Source organism: Osmerus mordax, chromosome 5 (assembly GCF_038355195.1).
Source record: "Osmerus mordax isolate fOsmMor3 chromosome 5, fOsmMor3.pri, whole genome shotgun sequence".
NCBI lineage: Eukaryota > Metazoa > Chordata > Actinopteri > Osmeriformes > Osmeridae > Osmerus > Osmerus mordax.
This window is the reverse complement of record NC_090054.1, coordinates 8,871,992-8,895,185: the sequence shown is the minus strand read 5'-3', so window position 1 is coordinate 8,895,185 and position 23,194 is coordinate 8,871,992. Positions and strand designations below refer to the sequence as shown.

The window sequence follows — 23,194 nt, the reverse complement described above, 5'->3', positions numbered from 1 at the left end:
GATTCTGTTCGTCTTGTTGGTCACGGCAACCCCGCCCCCCGCAAGCTGTTCTTAAAGGCCGATATATGCTTCTGCGTTTTTTGAAAAACGGACACATGGGAACGCCCTCGTCTCCGTGGAACGCCCTCTACGAGCTCTCCGTCAGCCCTCGGACAGCCTCGGACACCTTGACGTGCACCTCCTAAATTTTCTAATTGTCTGTCGTAATTTCGGAGAGCAGAGAGCAGCGACGCATTCCCCCTGAAACAGGAAACAGAAAACAGAACCAAGGGTGGAGGCCGGGGAGGCGGAGGCAGCAGGAAGACTGAAGTATATGTCGCACTAGCGATGCATATGCCGGGAACCCCTTATATACCCCGCCCTATTAGGAAGGAGTGCCCTGCGCATAAAATGACGCATTGCTCGTGACGCGCTATGTCTCACGTCCTCCTTCATGAACCAGCTCCGCTTGTTTTCAATAAATTTATTTTGCTTGTACAAATTAAGAATTAACAAAGTACTTTGTGATCAGTCATAACAAAGGAGGTGCTAGCCACAAGTCGTTCGCAAGAGTGATCAAGAACAATCATAAACGCTACCTTATATAAACTTTAGATCAAATGGCATTCTATAAGGTCAATCCATCAATGTAGCAGACTCTGTGATTGGTCAGCACTGCTCAGTGACAGTTTGACTCCATACCAAGTGTCCCACAGTTCTTTGATGTGGCATCTCTCCCCAAATCAGTAGATACTAAAGCCACAGAAGTTGATCAGTCAAATGGTCAACTGTCCTTTGTGTGGGCAACTTCAAACAAGTATTTAATTAACACCACCCATGTAACAGGAAGGGTCAGAGCAGCTTGATCAGTTCATCTATCTTAAATTGCTCCCTCAGGTCACAATAACAATACAATTGAATCCACATTGTCTCCAGACCAGCTGTCTCATCCTCCCCAGGTGACAAGAACTCTCCCAGGTCACCCAGACTTCCCGTCCCTAGACTTCACGTCTCCTAGTTAGGTGTTATAAAACTATAGGTGGCATCTCTGCCAAATGAGTTGAATCAACTTTCACTGTATCAAGCTTCTTAACCAACTTTTAAACACATTCCTCATATATAAAACACACACATTATAACTGTATTCCAAAATTTCCACCACATGATTTAGCCTAGTTTATTGGCAATGGGGCTAACGTTATTTCATGTTTAATTGAAATAAATAACCCGCGTTGTCATGTAAATCTACAATTCAAGATGCATGTTTGTCCAGACCTATTTTTCAGCAAGATAGCTAGAGCTAACTGAAGCTGAGTTGAATCACAATAGTTTGTTTGCTAAGCTGTAGTGCTAACATTACCCACCTAAAGCGATCCTGTTTGCTTCGACAACAGAAGTGGAAACAACTAACGTAATCATTTTCAAATGATAGTCAATCTAGTCAATCTGTTGAAAACAGTGTTGTGTAGACACAATAGATGTATTTGTTCGTTTTTATTTCAAGTCTCCACCTTCGTTGTTTCAGTGAGTGCTGTTGGCCGTGTTGCGTCTTTGCTCCGCAGCATCACTCGTTGTTAACCAACCAATCAGCGCGCAGCTTATCTATATATTCATGAGCATAACATAAAAGAAGAAAACCTAGCGTTTTTTCCCGGGAAAGTTTCACTGGACGTATCGGGGCATAGAACAGCACCCAGGCCATTTTCAGCCCAACCAATGTTACATACCCTATTCGGAGACCTTAAGGAACAGTGTGAAATACCCAAAAAACCCAGTCAATCACCCCTTTAATAACTTCTCAGCAAGTTATTTTTAAGTTTAACAGCCTGACTTCATTGATCAGTTGTTTGGGGCTGCTGCAGCACTCAAAAGAGCAGGCAAACTGAGCATTTGATTTGACATGGCTTGAAACTCTTGTTAATTAACATCTCCAAAAACCATTGAAATTAACAGTTTTTCATAAGAAATCATATACTTTTTGTACATTACAATTAAGTTGAAGGTGTTAACCATACAAAATCTCAATTTTGACAGAAAACTGATTTTCGATCCGCCACACAATTCGGCTAATATCGTTGTAGCGTTGTCAACCTATTCGCAAGCAAAATATTAAATGTAATTAAAATCTTCGCCTTTTGGTATACAAAATAAATGGGCCGGTCTTGGGCCTGAAAGCTAAATATTAAATGTAATTAAAATCTTAGCCTTTTTGTATCACCCAATATATGCTACAAAAAAAATTGGGCCGATCTTGGGCCTGAAACTAGCAGCCCTGGGTTTAGAAAAACTGAATTCTACCGCTGTTTAGGAAGCCAAACGGTGACAGTAAAATCTCGGCACTCCCCTTACTTAAAACAAAATTCCCAGATGAGTTTTTCAATTGGTGAACCAACCTGTCACTCAAATTAGAGCCGATCCCTGTATGAATACCATCCCGTGTGTGGCACTGAGGTTTTCCCATTTTAAGAGGTCTGTAATTGGCTGAGAGTACATTGTGCCATTGGCTACTTAGCTGAACTTCAATGCCACAGCCTAAACTTTATGTCCTTCTGTTCATGAAGGTCTCCTCTACATGACTGTGAAAACGTCTAACATTTCCCAGCTGTTTTTTTTTTAATAATCAAGCTTATGTCCGAAGAGTGCCCCTGTTTTAGAGCTATATTTTGAGCGCTGACAAACTTCTTCTCTAGCTCTATCTAGCTAGTTAGCTTGCCACAACCATTCCTCTCCCGGCTTCACTAACAGAATATGGACAGATGTGCTTTGATTTTGCTCATTTAATTGGATCAACCTCATAATCCGTTAACATATAGTGGAAACGTACGTCTACGAATGTGTGGTCTCCAATATACAGTGACTGTGGGGAGGGGCACAAATGGCACACTTATAAGTGGTATCTTGCTTCCAACTCTTTTTTTAGACAACCTATTCATTTGGAGCAGATAAACATCTAAAAACATGCAAGCTAGTAGGCCTGAAAACTAGGATTGAGAGACGTTGATATAGAGGGAGTATAAGAGAAGCTGACAACGTTGAATGAGTATTTCATTCGTTTTATGTGCAAAGCAACTAAACACCTCTCTATTGGAAAATTAAAAAGGAAAAACAAACATTATGTGACTAGTTTTCTTTATTAAAGGCTTCTCACAGAACAATGGCAACAACAACAAAAATTGAGACTGGAGGGTTTGATGCTTTTCAAGCAGGACCAGTCTTGGTATGGCCATCAGTACACTGACTGGAAAGCACAAGTATGCTACTGTAGTGAATGACGGGGGTAGTTAGGGGAGCGGTCAAGCGCTGCGCTGACAATTAGGCAAGTGGCTGCACCTGTTGAAGGGAGTGTCGAGAGGGATATAAAAGGGAGAAGATCGGTAGGGTGTTGCGTTGGTCTGGGAGCCGTGGTGGATATCGCGGAAATAGAAATACACAGTACGCAATCGGGGGGTGGCGGCGTTCGCAGACCATTTAGGGCTGAATCGTGAAGACAGCGAGGGGGGACAGGTCGAGGTTCCTGGCGGGTTAGGGTGACCTAGATAGCGGGGCTATAGGCGTACCCTTGTCCGCTCCCAGCCTGTGGAGGAGGCTCTTCTGCTGTCTTTGGAGCGGCCTCACAAAGCGCAGACCCCAGGGGAGGGTCTCGAACCCTCGGAGAGTTGAGTATATAGGCCTAGTGTTTTTAAACTCTATCCCTTGTTTGTTTTGTATGTAACCGCTTAGGACCAGTTTCAGGGAGGTCGAATTTTAGTCATAGGGCGGCGAGTGTACCGCGGGAGGCAACGGCGCTCCCGTACAGTAGAGAGACCCCACCAGCGGTCCCGAGACACGCGTGACGTTGCGGTGAAGTGTGGGTGTGGTAGCACCATGTCCAGCGGTGTACTCGCACTAGCCATTGACTATCTACGCTCCATAGCGGAGGCAAGGTTTATTACACTACTATAACTAGAGCTGGTTTGTGGGGGCAGAGATCATTTTGTCATTGTCTCCTTTTAATTCAACCTAATCAACACAATAAAGTAGTTGTGTTTTGTCCTTGGTTAATGAATGGACACTGTCAATAAGATGCTTGCATTTGCCTTATTGCACTGATCCAAGTTATCAACTATTGTATGTCTAGCAGAATAATGGCTCTGAGCCCAAACTCTATCAACCTCCTCCCTTGATGTATCATACTCACTCATCATGTCTTTGCTTTATTAAATCATTCTTAAAAGACTGCTACCAATGCTGTAGGCCTATGTTGTAGATGTTGACAACACCTGGTTTGATGCATTTCCAATTGAACTGTTGCCTAGTAAGTAATAAGACACGAACGTTCGATCATAGCTAAATATCAAGCTACATGACATTATCACCCTGGCCTGTGCCTGCTGCATTTTTGTTCTGTAACTAGCCTAGTCGATTTAGTTCTACCAGCTAGCGTGCCAGCTGCTGTACCTCCCGGAAGATAGCTAACAAAAACTGAAAAATGTCTGCACATCAGGGCGACACAGCGGATGTAGCCGGATGTTTTCTGCAATAAAGCCACCCTGGGTTGTATTTTTGTCAGCTGTAGCTAGCTATGCAAGTACCAAAATGACTTAATACTTGTTTTCTGAGTCGGTCTCCACTGAACGCAGTTAACACACCAGCTTGTTTTTATTGTACAGGTCTTGTTATGAACGCACGAATCGTGTGAAATCGTGATGTTTCAGTGGATAGCTAGTTAACTGCATTTTTTCTAGAAATTCTTAAAGATCCTGTAAAGTAAATTCCATGTTTTGCTTCTAAGTACATTATATATGTGTGAAATGAGTTCCTGAAAGCATGTGCAAAGCGCTAAAACTTTGTCGCACTGAAATGTGGAGTTGGACCGAAGAACAGTTTCTCTTCCGTTTTCAGATCAGGTTTTAATGGGCGGAGCCAAAAAATGCCCTATCTACGTCATTTCGCCCCATCTACGTCAGATCACTGAATGGCTCCTCCTGCTGTACTGTTATTGTAGCTTACATCAGCTAGCTAGCTAGCTTCAGGATGTCTCCCACCACCCGCAACTGCCTCTTCCCTGGATGCAAGAACTCCAGCTGCGCTGCAACGCCATTTAAGTTCCCTGTTGAAAATGAAAGGAAAAATAGGTGGATAGATGTTGTGAAGAGCCACGCTCATGGAAATATATAATTAGTGCAAACCGTTAACTTGATATTAGGTTACTCGGTGTAGAATGAGGGTATTTTGGTGAAATGGTAGCTAATGTCCTAGTAGTTGGAGAGCTCACTGTCTGCTGTCTCTACTGTAAATGTTTACTCCTGTGTTACAGCTCAGGGGAATATTTCATTTATATGCATCTGTATGTTCCACTCATTGAACAAATATATTCTGATTCTATACTGTTTTGTTCGGCTTGACGTAGCGTCCATTATCTGGGTCGTAGGTAGCTTACTTGAGAGAGGCGGCGCCTTCCAGCGAGGGGGCCGAGCTTCAGCTCCTTCAGGCGACACGCCCCCCCCCCAGTCTCGAACAGAGAAGACTGCTAATTTTCTTACGATTTCAAAGCCTAATTTAACATACTTGTCGGTGTTTTTTTTCATTCGAATTTGGATGGGTTGTTAATAACACATTATTCGGTGGTGTGGTGAACTTGAAACTCGTTTTTAATTCCACTTTACAGGATCTTTAAAGATTTTCATTTATTTACACTCCTGTGTAGTAATTCTGGCATCACCACACCAACTAAGGTTGAAGCTATTGAGGGAAAAGTTATCCCCTGCCTTCCATACTATTTACTTATCAAAGGTTTTGGCAGTGCTTTCGCACATGGTTCCACTAGGGTGGATTCAGGTATATTGGGATATTTTTTGTAATTCTATCTTCTGAGTTTAAGTGTCATCAAGTTCCAAACATAACCCAATAAATTAGACATTTCTGAATTCCTCAAGGTATCCACATTATTTAAGTCTAAAAAATAAGTCTTCATAATATTGTAAAAATGCATGGCTCATTACTTTAGTGGAGTTGACAAAAAACTAATTTTAAGCAACTTGTTTGGTAATTTGGGACAGTATGTTTGGTAATTTGGGACACAGACTCATGGGTGTAGATTAATGTATTGAACAATAATTAAACAATTTAAAAAACATTGTAATGGATTTGTTAACCATAAAAAAACTCATTGAACTCCTGCAATGCTCCCTCCATTCTGTTCTCCTTCCACATGTTGTACTTTACTTGCCCTTTACTTTTCCCTGTTTGTTCACTCTCCCTTGCACTTCACTCTCCCTTGGTCTGTCTGTCTCTTTCCTGGGTGCCATTCAATTCCGCAAAATGAATTTGTTTCATAAATGAGAACAATTTGTAGATTAGACAAAGTGCAGAAGAGTCTACACCTACATACATTAAAAGTAGGCTAGGTTTGCTTGATAGCTCACTTAATGTGTCGAGACTACCACACAAGGCCTAAATCTGCTTTTACTTCAAGGTTTAATAACATGGCCCTTTATTACTAATGTTTCAGGATATTATTGACATAAAATAATCTGACCCAAATTACAAGGCCCACTACACACATCTCTGATGGTTAGCCTCTAATTCCTTCTGCAAAAGTTTCCTAGGATACATCACTTAGGTTTTGTGTTGTTATAAATGTGACTTTTTCACTTTTAATCAGGTTATTTATGAGTAAACTATTGACACATTTCATTTTATACCCTAAAAATGTTGTCCCAAATTACCTGAAACATGCTGTCCCAATTTACCACACCATGTTTGGTAATTTGGGACACCAAGAAAATGTTCAAATTAAATTAATATAAACATAATTTCAAAAATGTTTATTTTTATTTTAGTACACTATTACATCACACATATTTATGTGTATATATATTACATACACATATTTGCTCAACATTGGTGTCCACATTAAATTGAGCCTATTCATTTTACAGCCTTATATTAAAATCATCATAAAGCACGTTATTCTTCTCACCTCTTGATTTTCGGGGTCAACTTCCTGTTTGATGCTGACCAGACCCCCTTGTGTGATGTCACCTACGTTATATCACGTGACTTTAGTTATGCTTCCTAAGCAATGTATTAGCACCCCTAACTTTACCATAGCCTGTTCAAGGCTAAGTAAAACGCTTTTTCCTTATGCTGTCCCAAATTGGGAGTCAGATGGCTGAGCGGTGAGGGAATTGGGCTAGTAATCCGAAGGTTGCTGGTTCGATTCCTGGCAGTGTCAATTGACGTTGTGTCCTTGGGCAAGGCACTTCACCCTACTTGCTTCGGGGGGAATGTCCCTGTACTTACTGTAAGTCGCTCTGGATAAGAGCGTCTGCTAAATGACTAAATGTAAATGTAAATTACCTGATGTCCAAATATACTTGAATTCACCCTACATTTTACATTTGAACACTAGATGTTCAATATCTTTAAATTTGACCACAATATGTAGTCATTGTTTTTCAGAGAACTGTATTCTGGTCAGAGTGGAAAAGCCTCTGAAACAGTATTTTACATAAAGTAGGCTGGGGGAGCCAATTTAGTTTTAGACGACATTAGCATTGGCTGTTTTAAGATTATTAGCAGTAGTGATATTAATAGCTTATAATAGCTTATTGTTTAACATAATATCTTTAGGTTAGTGTTTTATACCATTGGGATTGGCCTATTTTATGCTAACCCATGCTTTTACCTCTCAAAGGCCTCATCATACGACAGGAAAACTATGCTCGACTCTTTTTTCACACAAGCAATGCCTGTTACTGTTATTATCTGTCTACAACCTTTGTTCCTATGAACCTGTGTGTAATATCATTGGTGAGGTATGATATCGGATCTGAGGGCTTGATTTATGTTGTGTTGAGCAATGCAAAAAAGACGATGAGTAACAACGGTATGTGTATTGCAATTTTTATTGCACTTTGTAAGCAGATGCTGTGCAGTGTAGCTGTGCACTGTGGACTCAACCCTCTCAGTGAGACACGCCAACCATAGCAGGACTAGAACAAATTGATCAAAAAGTAAATTACCCTGCAATCTTAACTGACAATTAGTTTAGTTATATATCAAAATAAAATTTAAGGTAGCTATGACATTAAATTCACATCAACTATCTACAAGATTACACAAGGAAAGCTGTTTGAACTAACAGTAAATTGTATAAAAAATGCAGGTGTGTACTTTTTATCTGCATAATATACAAAAGGAACTATCCATCCACTTCCACATGCAGTTATTCTGGGATAAGGTGTACAGTACCTTTTGGCAACTGAACATTGATAAGTCTAAATGTGCCATATACTGTATGTACACACTATCTCTCAGTTTTTTCACAAGTCTTTCCTTTTCTCTAAGATACAGTAAGGTGGATAAACAGTCGTTCCCCTCAGTGGCTGTCATGGCAACATAATTCTTATCAACTCATCAACATAAAACTCTTACATATATATATTTTTTTAAGTAACTCACTCACACTTTCTTTCTCTCACACAGTCTCTTTTACGATATGGAATACGTTTCTAAAACCTTTCACTGACCCCTGATACAGGAAACGTATACACATTTACACATCAAAATGTTCAGGGTGAACAGTGAAGTCATTCCAGTGGGTAGGGTACTGTACTATACAGGGAGAAAGTCAAGAGATCGCTCTGGCCAGAGATGTCCATCTATCCAAAGAGGCATTCATGTAATCTCTCTCTTCTTTCGTTCCCCTTTTCCTCCTGTCATCTTCTCTCCTAGGATGACTACACAGAACACAGAAACAGCAGTGCTGCTAGCTCTTTCCCATCTTGGCGATCAGCTCGTCACAGATCTTCGTTAGCTCCTCAATCTCTTTGTTCTAGACAGGAGAGACACAATCAGGAAGTCACCATCCATCATTGACTACAATAGGATATTTTCTGTAGTTAGTATTTAGCATTAAAGTCATGTTGATGATATGGTGTATCTACAAGATTTGCTAATGCAAGGTTCCATCGTGTCTGACCTTCTGCTCCAGCGTACGTTCTAGGGAGTCCACCTTCATCTGCTCTTTCCTCAGACTGGCCTGGTAGGCTGCCTGCTCTTGCTTGGCTTTAGTCCTCACCTGGGCTATGTCTGTATTGGCCCTGCAAAGACACACACATTATCAGTTACATCTAATCACCTTCACGGACTAGGCGATTGAAAGGGTTTTTGAAAAGACTTCCACATAGGAAGGTAGCTATTTTTAGTTAGATTCTCAAGAGTTTGCACACTTGGAACTGTTGTATTCACTGTCATTGGACTGCGCATTTATTCTCAGTGTGGACTAACTTGTCAAGTTTCTCCTCAGCATGGATCTTGAGTGCCTGGTAGCGCTGCTCCTCCTTACGGACCCGTGACAGGTACTCCTGGGCACACTTTTTCAGAACCTCTTCATTCTGAAAACACACACACACATTGATCAAATACTGTACCTATGTATGTGTGCTTGTGTGTGAATGGCATGGCCCACCTTGCGGAAGCCCTCCAGCACGTCTTTCATCTTCTCGTAGCGGCGGAAAAGATCGGCCAGTGACTTCTCCACTGAGTTGAGGTCTGCCAAAGCCTGGTCCTTCTCTACGATCAACTGCTGGATAGTGTGGTGAGACAATGACTTTTCCTTCTGCTCATCCTCTGATGAAAAGACACACACACACACACACAGTTTAGATTGCAGTCCTGGAACTTCACTAATGCACACATACAGGACACACACTATGTGCTCACAGACTATTGTGTGCACCAACTATAATAATCACATAAACAAACACACACTGTACACATACACTCTTTAAACAACTTCACTAAACTGAGTAGATGGGGACCCAGCTATTGACCTCTGCATGAGAGTTTTATTGATCCACAAGTTTCCATGTGAAGCATGCAGACAGAACACAGAACTATGAGAGAAACTAGAGACCAAAAGACTATTTGGAGGTGTCAACATACTGTCAAGGGCTATTGTCTGTTACAACCCTCGATCCCCTTAAGATATATTTTCCATTCCAGTTTAGGAAGAGAATTCTGCTTAACTCTCTAACACCTACTAACTGACTTATTACCTTAGAACCAAAGGGGAGGGCTGATAAGATCAGAAGCAAGTTTCTCACAAGTGAAAGACAAAAATGCAGAGATGTCACAGATATGTAACAGGTAGAGGAGAGTTATGCAGTTATTAAGCTTAATTTATACTTCGGTCGCGGACACTTTTGAAATGGTCGCCGATGAAAAAAAAAAAGTGTCGCTCAGGCTGCTGCATTTATACTTCAAAACAGTCGCCTGTGCTCAAGGTTCGCGTGACGTAAACAGAATCATTTTACCGTTACATTCATAGCTATGGTTACATTGTTAACGCTCTGTAGCCTAGGTGATCAATCGGAGAAACTGACAATTTTTATTTTTCACTATGTGACGACATCCGCGCCAGTTGAAATTTCTCCTGGTAGGCGACACTTCTAAGCGACGGTTAAAAGTGTCGACCGAGACGTCATTTCTGTCGGCGACCTTTTCAAAAGTGTCTGCGACCCAAGTATAAATTGGGCTTTAGTGTCTCACTCTCTCTCGCTCACTCTCTCTCTGATGGACAGAGATGTGCTGACACAAAATACATAAGAGTATGTGCTACTTACCTGGCATGCCTGATAGGGGGGTGTCAAAGAGTAAGGGGCAACAATGAGAGCAGAACAGAAAAGAAGGGACTGTGTTAAATCAAGCTGGGAGGACTTGTGTGACAAAGCTGTGTGTTAGACAGAAGTCAGAGACTGAGGAGGAGCACTCAGAATTCAAAATATGAACAGGGAGTGGTGCCAGAGAGCAGCAGAATGATTTGTTCTGGAACAGAAGTAGAGGTAGAAATAAAAGAAAAAGAGTGCAATAACGAGATAAAGAGACAGGAGAGACTGACGGAGAAAGACATGTCATTGAGTGAGGGCAACAGGATGTGCTGAAGATAATGCCATGTGGGTTTGAAATTATATGTGGCACAAGAAATTTAATATGAGGATATTTTCAATTTCATCACTATGCAATACCATCCAACCATTTGAACAAAATAGGCAAACAGATAAAAGAGAATAAATTAGACACAACAAACTCTCAAGTAAGGGCTACTGAGGAGCGTCAAGCAAGGTGTATGCTTTTTCTTCACTTGCAAACAATCAACATGTTGTGAAAGGCAGAGGGGGAGTGGGTTAAGTGGATGAAGGGTGTGTGTCTAAAAAGAGATAGTGACTGAAACGCTGAGAAACAAGTTATAGCATGTTTCAGAATCTCACCACTCACCTATCATCTGTGCAATAGTCTTCTCATACTCTGCAACGATTCTCCTAACAAACAGAGTTCACATTAATATTAACAAAATGTTGGTTAACAGATTATTGGCAGATGCTGCAATAAACCATGCTATCTGGCAAAGGAGATCACACAGTGCTGTAACAGAGGTGAGTAATATAACTATCTTTAGGCTGGGACTAAGTCTGTCCAGCTTTGTTTTTCCAAGCTGAGTGAGTGGCTTCCTACAGGCAGGAGATCCCCTAACAGTCACCAGCTCGGTGGGCTGCAGGAGGGAGGGAGTACTTGTTTTGGGAAAAGCAGGTTACCATAGAGTTAAGCAACTGGATTAGCAGTTCCTTCCCCTTAGCCTCTTACAGGCTCCTTATCCTGTACCCAATCAGGCTAATGCAGTAAGCTTCTATCTTATCCACACTAACTAGGCCGTAGCCAGATGGACCACCAAACCTCCACTCCCCTAGTCCATCATCTTCTCTCCTCCTCTCCCAGCCTCTCCCCTCTGCTTCCTTAACTCCCTTCAACCCCCCTTTGCTTTCCTCCACTCTGCTCCCCTCCTCTTCCTTTCCCTCTCCTCCTCTTCCCAACACCACTCCCCAATTCCCTAGCTCACCAGCTACTTGATGGGTGGAGACCTTTCCATGATGATGTCACTGTGATGCATCATCTGAGGTTATTATGAGCCGTCATTCGCACACATGTAAATGCTCAAACAAGCACATGTACACACAGATGCATACAAAAGCAAACAAATGAGAGACATCTGAAACATAAAACACTAAATATGTGGTCCGATGGTGGTCAAGTACATGCAACATGATTGATTACTTTAATCTCACCTCATCTCCACCACTTCCTGATGACTCTCTTCATACTTCCTCTGCCACTCCAACACCTCCTTTTCTTTTGTCACAATCTGTGGCAACAATAAATCACTGTTTGGAACTGCACTGCATATAATGCATGTAATGTAAAGTAAAAATGTGTGTGTGTGTGTGGGTGTGTTTATGTGTGTGTTTACCTCTTCCCGTGCAATGCCGAGGGACTGGTCAAGGTCTCGGGGCAGGTAGGGGCTCTCCTGCTGGGTGTAGGCTGGCCGGCTGGTGTAGAGCGAGCCCTCAGACACTGAACTCTCTCTGGGAGATGCTACCTCTCTCTCCCTCTGCTGTTGCAAAGAGCCAGGCCACACACATACACAATTGTTAGACCTGCTATCATAATCTGCACATTGCACATTTCAGCAAATTTAAACCAAATATTTGTCTGAATTTGACCCATGTCTATAATTCAAAAGCCATCATGGCCACCAAACCACTAGGCAGCATTACAGTCAGTAAGGTAGAGTAGATGCCACACCACAATCCAAGTATGCAGATGAGGCAGGCTGTGGAGGATGTTCCTGAAGATACAGCAGGGTGTGATTGGATGGAGCCTACATAGGTGCTATTGTTGTTTCCCTGTGATTGGCTAAGACGATCTGCTTGTCTGAATAGCTTGACTGTATTTGGGTCCAAGCATATTTGCATAGGGGAAGGGAAGAATGGCTGGACTTCTATAGAGACCAGTGTTGGGAACGTTACCGAAAATTAGTAATTAGTTACAGTTACTAGTTACTTATTTCAGAAGTAACTGCATTACTTTACTACTTACTGCATAGAAAAGTAATTAGTTACAAGGGAAAGTAACGTTTGCGTTACTTTTAATTCCTGCTTCTATTATCAAATTAACGCACACATATAGTTATAATATTTTAGTGTTGCAATGGCACAGTGTGGGACAAACAAATGTTATATCATTGTATGTTGCTAGTTAGTTGCCTGAAGGCAACAAACTCAACTGTTGACATAGGTTGCATGTCTTGACAACATACCTGGCAATCAGTCTGTTTAGTTCTGCCTGGCTTAGAGACTGGAAATACTTCTGTTTAAAATCAAGCCTCGGCTGTTTTGATGAAGTGGCTCCGACTGCTTGATCAGCGGAGCTAGCACTGGGTTCTTTTACAATTAGCTTTGTAGAAGTGTGTTCTTTTACTAGGTGCTTGTGAAGATTATAATTACTATTCTTCGCAGTGGATAAAGTTCTCGCCCCTGCAAACAAACTACAACTAACCAGTATATTTTTATCCTTGATCTGGACAAGGGAAAAATAATGTTGATATTTCCATGACAAAAATCTTGCATGGTCCGAACTGTCGGCCATTGTGTGAGCTAGTCTAAAGTGCTGAATGATTCATTCATACACTGCGTTGCCGTAAACTTGTTTAAATTAGATTAAAAACAGGAAATTGGGGAATTCATGCAAGAAAAAAGTAACGAGTAACGAGCCCATTTAAATTTCAGTAATGTAACTGCGTTATTTAATTGAAAAAAGTAATTAGTTACATTACTATACCTTTACAAAAAAGAAGTATACTTCAAGTTTATTTTGTAAGTATACTTAGTATAAAAGTATACTATTATCGTGTTACTTAAAGTATACTAGCAATGTACTTATTTATATACTATTTTTGTACTTATTTATATACTATTTTTGTACTTATTTACTATTTTTTTACTAAGTAAACTGAATTGGCCCACTTTTTAGGTCACTTAGTACACTTTAAAGTACACTTATAGTGTATTTCAAGGTTTAATTTTGAATACTGTAAAGTAGCCTGTGTAGTGCACTTCCAGTTCATCAAGTATACTTCCTAAAGTAATTCAAAATATACCTTGGAATACTCAGTAACCTGTGTAGTGACCTTTGGGGAGTCAGGTGGCTGAGCGGTTAAAGAATCAGGCTAGTAATCAGAAGGTTGCTGGTTCGATCCCTGGCTCTGCCAATGACGTTGTGTCCTTGGGCAAGGCACTTCACCCTACTTGCCTCGGGAGAATGTCCCTGTACTTACTGTAAGTCGCTCTGGATAAGAGCGTCTGCTAAATGACTAAAATGTAAATGTAAACTTTCAGTTCATAAAGTATACTTCCCAAAGTACTTAAAAGTATACCTTGGAATACTCTAAAGTAACCTGTGTAGTGCACTTTCAGTTCATGAAGTATATTTCCTAAAGAGCCTCAAAGTATACTTCGCAATACTTTTAAGATCACTTTCAATTAATGTAAGTACTTCAATAAGTAAACTTATTAAATTAAATCTTACTTAGTAATATATTATACTGTTTAGGAGCCCCTCAAACACCTCAGATTATAAGTCACTTAGCAAGAACGGGGGCCCTTGCAAATTTACACTGCAGTTTCTTAGCTGAAAGAAGCAATTCACTGCGGAAGCGTTAACATTTGAAGAATCCAGCTCTTCTTATGAAACGTAACTCATGGTTACAATGGTAAACCACCACAACAATGACCACGCAACAAAACACTACATTCTAAGCAGACACATTTAAAAAACGAAATTCATGAAGTTATATTTGTATTTCGAACAAACGGCAAACTTATCAGCAAATTTGAACACTATTTACCGCCTTGCATCATGGGAATTTACCAGCCAATGAGCCACGCTATCTTCATTTTTTCACGTCGTTATTTCGTTCTTCAGTCAGTTTGACAGTATAACATTCAAATGCATAATGCAACCCTTCTGTCTGCTTCTTTCTCAAGTAGCTTTTTCGTTTTTTCCATTAATACTCCAATTGATAATTATTAGTATAAGATTATAGGGCTTCAGAATGTTTTGGCAGTAATTAAGGTTACAGCTTCAGTACCAAAAAAGATTCAATGTGCAATGCATAATAGATTTTCATATACATGAATAATTAGAATGAGATGGATCTAAAAAATGTAACCTGCAATGTACTTTAAAATTATTAGGGGCCAAGCAGCAGCAAAGCTGCTGTGGCACCTATTGTTTTTGTTAGTTGTATTATTATTAGGTTCCTCCGGTAGGAGGGAACCTATTGTTATTGTTGGTATTCTTATTATTAGGTTCCTCCGGTAGGAGGGAACCTATTGTTATTGTTGGTATTCGTATTATTAGGTTCCTCCGGTAGGAGGGAACCTATTGTTATTGTTGGTATTCTTATTATTATTATTTTTCTTCTCCTTGCGCCCCAATATCTCAAAAGGTCCCTGGTCATAAATTTTCTAATTTGGCACATTGATACTACATCTAAGTGGGTACCCCCACACCAAATATGGGCCACATCGGACCATAGGGGGCGCCACAGGCCACGCCCAAAAGTCAGATTTTCAAAGTGATGGCATTTCCACCCCATTGCTCCAATTCTTCTGAAACTTGGTGTGCATGCCTCATTTTTCACGAGGAACAAAAAAGCCTCAAGGACCCATAAGGTCCGCCATGATGGATTTTCCTGTACTGTGATAATTTGGGAAAACCTTCAAAATTCCTCTTCTCTTGAACCAAAGGGGAAATTGACTTGAAATTTGGTACATATATTTATCATTGACGTATTTAAAAACGTTACTTAAGGCAATTGAATCAAGTACAAAATGGCTGAAATGGGTGTATTTATGTAAATGTACACATTGCCTCAATATGTTTGTGTCACTAAATCAAATGTATTTTTGAAGGATGGTTCAAACCTAATAGGCTTTAAGGTGACATGCCCCTGAAGTCCCATGCAGAGGTTTCACCTTGATATGTTGAAATATGACTGAATTACAGCTGTTTGAACTTGGACCAAATCTGACAATGCTCGCCATTGGAGAAACAGCTTTTTTAATTATCCAGTTTTGTGTAATCCCTGTCTGGGAATGTCTCAATTGGCTGAGATGTTGTGCTGGTAAGCAAAGGGTTGTAGGTTCAAAACCAGTCAGAGGCATAGTTTTTAATTTTTTATTCTGACAAAATGGTTTCTAGTCTTCCGATCAATCCTCCGGTTGTAAAAACATAGCAATGCGTGTTTATTTGAGCCCATCACAACACTCTGATCATCTGTTTAGCGAGACTGTGTAAACCACTGCAAAACAAGCCAGGTTCACCACAGTATCTAACTACTTGTAGTCTACGCATGGTAGAGATAACTCTAATGAAGTAAATTGGTTGTTCAGGTGGATCCCTTGCCTGTTGCACAAATTCATTTCAGTAACCTAAGCCAGGACACATTCCCACTAATGCTAGGCATGATTTAAAATTCCCTTCCATGACAAGTTATGGCACTCCAAACAACCTGTTTAAAAAAACGATGAGAAAGTTATTCTTTACAGCAGCAACCAGTCATCCCGTTGTCCGTTTTTATAGGAAATGTACAAGCAGTTTCAACTTAGGCTGAATCTAACAACGCTTACCAGAGGAGAAACAGCTTACTTTTTTATACAGTAACTGAACATGACAATATTCAACACTGAGAATAGCTCAATGGGCTGGGATGTTGACCTGTAAAGTATAAGGTCGTAGGTTGGAATCCACCCATAGTCGTTTGGCCTGTCATAGTTTTGATTATCTGTTAAGTTCAACAGGATGACATATTTCTGAAGTACCACAAACAATTTCACCTTGGTATGTCAAAATATGATTGAATTAAAGCTGTTTCAACGTTGGCTGAATCTAACAACGCTTACCACAGGAGAAACAGCTTACTTTTTTATACAGTAACTGAACATGACAATATTCAACACTGAGAATAGCTCAATGGGCTGGCATGGTGACCTGTAAAGTATAAGGTAGTTGGTTGGATTCCAGCCATTATCTTTTGGCCTGTCATAATTTTGATTATCTGTTTAGTTAAACAGGATGACATCATTCTGAAATACCATGCACAATTTCATGCAATTTCACCTTGAAATGTCAACCGTTTCTTAACCTTTGTCCCAAAGCTGACCAAAGCTAATACTCTGCCCTTTTACTTCATACAATCTCAACAGTTCGTGTGTAGCAGAGAGGATAGAGAGACTGACTTGTGACCTTATGCTCATGAGTTCAAATCCCCACTCAGCCTGTTGTTGGCCAAACATGAAGTAGTTTTGCTCCCTTGTTGTCCAACTCCCGATCTTATACAGTGTACATGTTTATAATATTTTGCCATTTTGCGGAGGAACCCGCATCGCTGCTTGCAGCTATATTTATTATTTTTCTTCTCCTTGCGCCCCAATATCTCAAAAAGTCCCTGGTCATAAATTTTCTAATTTGGCACATTGATACTACATCCAAGTGGGTACCCCCACACCAAATATGGGCCACATCGGACCATAGGGGGCGCCACAGGCCACGCCCAAAAGTCCGATTTTTAAAGTGATGGCATTTCCACCCCATTGCTCCAATTCTTCTGACACTTTGTGTGCATGCCTCATTTTTCATGAGGAACAAAAAAGCCTCAAGGACCCATAAGGTCCGCCATGATGGATCTTCCTGTACTGTGATAATTTGGGAAAACCTTCAAAATTCCTCTTCTCTTGAACCAAAGGTGAAATTGACTTGAAATTTGGTACAGATATGTATCATTGACGTATTTAAAAACGTTACTTAAGGCAATTGAATCAAGTACAAAATGGCTGAAATGGGTGTATTTATGTAAATGTCCACATTGCCTCAATATGTTTGTGTCACTAAATCAAATGTATTTTTGAAGGATGGTTCAAACCTAATAAGCTTTAAGGTGACATGCCTCTGAAGTACCATGCAAAGTTTCACCTTGATATGTCAAAATATGACTGAATTACAGCTGTTTGAACTTGGACCAAATCTGACAATGCTCGCCATTGGAGAAACAGCTTTTTTTAATTATCCAGTTATTGAACTTTGTGTATTCCATGCCTGGGAATGGCTCAATTGGCTGAGATGTTGTGCTGGTAATCAAGGTTCAATACCAGTCAGAAGCATAGTTTTTTATTTTTTATTCTGACCAAACGGTTTCTAGTCTCCCGATAAATCCTCCGGTTGTAAAACATAGCAATGCGTGTTTATTTGAGCCCATCACAACACATCTGTTTAGCGAGACTGTGTAAACCACTGCAACACAAGCCAGGTTCACCACAGTAGCTAGCTACACATGGTAGTGTTAGATTCACAACTGAGTTAGCTCTAATGAAGTATATTGATTATTGAGGTGGACCCCTTGCCTGTTGCGCAAATTATTTCAGTGACCTAAGCTAGGACACACGGCAACTGATGCTAGGCATGATTTGAAATTCTCTTCCATGACTTATGTTGAGTTATGGCACCCCAAACAACCTAATCTAAGCACTATGAGTAATATATTCTTTACAGCAGCAACCAGGTCTAGCCTGACGTTGTCATACTCATAATTCTAGTCAGAATATGAGTCTGAAAACTCTCCGTTGGGCTGTGACTACGGGGCCTGTTTCAACCGAACTCGTAAAACAAATGCCTCTTCGCTCAATTGGATAGACCTACAACCAATCAGAGCAACGTAATATGTTGTTTGTTGAAAACGAATTCAACCCAAGGGCTCTTTCGTGACGTTGTTGATTACGTTACTGTTGATCATCTGTCCATCATCGTATAAAGCCCGCCCTGGCAATTTCATTGGTCCGTCCAGATCCTGGTTTTATGTAGTTGTTCCCAATACGAAACCCTCCAGACCCAACTTCCCGACCAAATTCTTTTGTGGGCGGGGAGAAGTTGGGCTGGCAGCCAGGCTAAACCAGGTCATCCCCGTGTCTTGTTTTTATAGGAAATTTACATATCTTGATTGTGGACAACTTTTTGTTCCCCAATCTCAATGAACAGCCAAATACAGCAACAGCATTGACATTGTTTAACAATTACCACAGTCATTTTCTCACTTGTTGTACTTCTAAACTCGCAGAATGAAATCAAAACAACCACTAGCGCGGTGTTTTCATTCCACCTTAGATTTAATGAATGGTCACATTTATAATCTTTGAGTCATTTGAGTTTCAGTCTTCAAAATATTATAATTATATATGCATATGGAAAACGTTTCAACAACAATGATATGGTATGCAATGCCATAGATTAATTATACATTACATGTTTATAATATTTTGCCATTTTGCGGAGGAACCCGCATCGCTGCTTGCAGCTATATTTATTATTATTATTATGCATAGCGATTTGTGCGAAGTTTTGAAATTTGGCATACTGATTTGGAACGGTCTCTTGATTATTGTCACCAAGTTTCATGTTAATCCCTGAAGCACTATAGCGCCACCAAGGCGTCAAAGTTGGAGGTGTGTTTACGCCCATAACTTTTGAACCATGAGACCGTTTTTCTTAAGTGAGGTTTCATCGGATTCCTTAGACGCAGACGATTCGACTGAACTCTATGGTGTCACTGTCGTCCCGAAGGTTTTTCCGTCATTTGTATTTTAAGAAATGCCAACTTTTTCAAACTCCTCCTAGGCCGTTGCTCCGATTTTCATGAAAATTGTAACAGTGCGTTCACACTGCAGCACTGCATTGTTCGTAGTGTGTTTTTATAGCCTACTTTTAAATTCAGTCTCGTCACATTACGTGACTGTTCTGTGCCACTGCTAGCTCGCTAGCCCAGCCTACAAACGACTGGTTGAGTGACCGGTGGCGTAACATGTATTCTACTGTAATCTAGCACTTACATAAATGTTGTGTAAAAGTGGTATTTTGATCGATATTGTGAGTACATGAACCCAAATCTGCACGCTTGGCCATGACTACAACAGTGACCTTAGAGAATAAAGAATATATTGTGCTTATTAAAGTTATGCATTGTGCTTATTAAAGTTATGAACTTAGAAGTGTGCTCAGGCTTAAACATTGGGTCTCACACTGAGTGTGGGAAGCAGGCTGTTCTTTGTGTCTCTATCTTTTCATTTTCAGAAACAACCTTGAATCTGGGTGGAGATGGCACCCGAGCAGGTGGGACGCGGAGGCAAGAACAACTCCCTGATGCACGAGAGAACAAGCTCAACCCTCTTTTCATCTTTCTGTTTTAATTGCACTGTATATTATATGCTGGGGAGGGAAAGATAGCCAGTTGGACTTCGTGAACCAGCCCAAACTCTGTTGCGGGTAGGGAAACGTAGACAGCCCCAGAGCTCTGTACTTGTTGATTTCCAACTGCTGCATTAAAGCTGATATTATCGGACCTCTGCGACTCCAGACCACTCTTTCTAGAACACAGATTTGTGTCATTGAATACCATCATTACATATTGGAATAGACACAAATATTCAGAATCCTTCAAGAACTACAACTCTGTATTAACTTGTCTAACACGCGCCCGAGCGTGGTGTACTGTGGGAAGGCAAGCGATGCAGAGCGTTAAAAAACGCTGCAGTGTGAACGCAGCGTAAGAGATCATCTTCAGACCATGCCGACAAAAAGTTATCAAAATGGTAGCGATAAGTCAAACCGTTCACGAGGTACACGCAAACGATTTTGACAAAGAGCACGCCATAGCGGACGTGAGGCCTTGTCTCTGCGACGGTTTACCGTATGGAGACGAAACTTTGGAAATGTCATCGCGAGCATGTCATCTAATCATCTTCCTACCACAATCACCTTGATATGTCAAAATATGACTGAATTACAGCTGTTTATACTTGAGTCAAATCTGACAAAGCTCGCCACGTCATTTTTTTAATAAATTAACCAAACGCGGTGTTTCCCAGTAGCGAGAATAGCTCACTGGGATAAGACGGGCTCCTTTGAAACGTAAGGTCCTAGGATCGAATTCAGCCACAGTCATCAAGCATGTCGTGATACTGGATTATCTGTTTAGCGAAGCCAGGTACGCCACAGTAGCTGTCTGGCAGTATAATCATAATGGTAACGATAAAGTTGAATCATCTTCCCACCACAATCACCTTGATATGTCAAAATATGACTGAATTACAGCTGTTTATACTTGGGTCAAATCTGACAAAGTTTGCCACGGGAGAAACGGCTTCCTTTTTTTTCTAAAGTAACCGAACACAGCATTTCCAAGCAGCAAGAATAGCTCACTGGGATAAGATGGGCTCCTTTGAAACGCAAGTTTGTAGGATCGAACCCAGCCACAGTCATCAAGCAAGTCTTGATACCGGATCAGCTGTTTAGCGAAGCCAGGTACACCACAGTAGCTGTCTAGCAGTATAATCACAACGGTAACGATAACGTTTCACTGTCAGGGGATTTATAGTCAAGGAGGAGCGGATTCATTGTGCTTTGGAGATATAACGCTGCTACATCTAGCCAGTGCATTTTGTCTCAAAATGACATATTTACCAAACGCTTATCGTTACAAAACTCGTGTACGTCTTTTGCGCAACGCCGTGAAGGTAATCGAAAGTTTTGGGGTAGCGCTACCGCGTTGCCGAAAAGTATGCTGCGATTTAAAAAAAGCAAATGTTTTTTATTAAAGGTTTTGCTTTGCTTCTTTAGCTACTGAATTTCCATATTGAATGCTGCTTGGCCCCTTCATTGCTGCTTGCAGCTATATTTTTGACTGTTTTGCTGTATAATAATAGAAAACATACATCCTACTCCAGAAGAAATGTATACCATTTTCTGTTTCTAAGCATACTTCTTAAAAGTATATCAAAAGTGAACTATTTTCAAAGCATACTTAAAAGTACATCAGAAGTGAACTATTTTCCAGGTATACTTCTTTCAAAAGTGAACTATTTTCAAAGCATACTTAAAAGTGACTTGTTTAACTACATGCTCTTATGGTTCTTCCCTTTGGCACTTACTTTGGTTGTTCACAATGTGTGCTTCATGTTTTGGCTACTCGCGATGTTTTTTGGCTATCTTGTTGTTATGATCAGTGACCTATGCACTTTGTAAAGCTCTCTCTTGGAAGTCGCTTTGGATAAAAGCGTCTGCTAAATGAATAAATGTAATGTAATGTAAAAGTATATCAAAAGTGAACTATTTTCTAAGTATACTTCTTAAAAGTATATCAAAAGTGAACTAAAAGTGTACTATCCATATTTTAGTATACTTATAGTATACTTCTTTTTTGTAAGGGTAGTTACCGCCAAAAGTAATGGAGTTACAGTACTGTAACCCAACTGTACTACTCAACACTGATAGAGACATGCTGCATCACATTGTATAGACAGGGAGAGAGGGGGTGGGCAGCAAAGACTGAGGAGTGTTAATGTTGGTGGGTTAGACAGTGCGTCACACATTACAGCTGATTGTTTAAACAGCGACCGAAATGCATTGAAATATGTATGTGCTTAAAGTTCTCCTTTGCTAAAATATGTTTCAATAGGATCCAAACAATACCATAGTCTCCCCAGCTATATTACTTGTTGAGCTGTGAACAGTTCATTTGGCTGGAGATACTTTCTGTGTCCTCACTCAGTTCTACTATTAAAGCATGATTTACTTTTTGAGGCCCTAAAATTGTCTCTGGTAGGGATTATTAACTCCTAGGAAGGAGGAGGGATTAAGGGATGATTTGATTGAATCTGAGCGTGGTGGGGGTGAAGGAGACTAATGAAGCTCTAATACAGGGGTCATACAGAGAGGTGTTGGGGCTGGCTACAGTATTTATCACCACTAATGCCATTATTCTGATCACTCATTTTACTGTAGGCTCTTTGCCACAGCAAAGGACCGTTACTGTGTGAGCCTGACCGTACCTTGCGGAACAGAGGCTTTGTCCAGAACATAGAGAAAGACTAATCTCAAACCAGGTTAAACTGCTTGGCTGGGTATGAGTCACTACTAAGGCATACTAAACCCTTTGTCTTCATCTATTCTCGACAATCCCTGGGGGATGCCCTAAAAATCGAATTACCCCAAATTCTCATTGCTCAGTGTGTGGTGTGTGTGGATCTTTAGTGTGACATAAGAGTGGTGTTTCAGTAATGAATGTGCGTATGTGCAGCAGCTCAAGTACAATCCCCCAAAACAGATGGAATAGGATCCAACTGCACAGTTGAGGGCTGGGCCTTTGTCTGGACACACTTGCCAACAGTTTCCATTAAAACCCAAAAATGTTAATGCTTCATCAATCTATGGCAGTAAAAGAGGCCAAGGGAACATGGAGACAAAGATAAAATGTGCTTTCCAACAACTTTGTGTTGTTGTGGGCTCT

At 40.6% G+C, this 23,194-nt stretch overlaps 1 protein-coding gene across 1 annotated transcript in view; it reads right to left on the bottom strand.

Annotated features, from left to right (window-relative positions):
* Positions 1-7,852: 7,852 nt before the first annotated feature.
* tacc2 (transforming, acidic coiled-coil containing protein 2) overlaps positions 7,853-23,194 on the bottom strand; it is a 46,357-nt gene continuing 31,015 nt past the window's right edge. The window contains exons 13-19 of the mRNA XM_067236602.1: positions 12,269-12,412; positions 12,087-12,163; positions 11,242-11,285; positions 9,434-9,594; positions 9,253-9,359; positions 8,945-9,065; positions 7,853-8,797 (exon numbers count right to left, since the gene is read on the bottom strand). Of these exons, the coding sequence (XP_067092703.1) occupies positions 8,732-8,797; positions 8,945-9,065; positions 9,253-9,359; positions 9,434-9,594; positions 11,242-11,285; positions 12,087-12,163; positions 12,269-12,412 (720 nt within the window). The 3' untranslated portion in view covers positions 7,853-8,731. The remainder of the gene's footprint in view (positions 8,798-8,944; positions 9,066-9,252; positions 9,360-9,433; positions 9,595-11,241; positions 11,286-12,086; positions 12,164-12,268; positions 12,413-23,194) is intronic.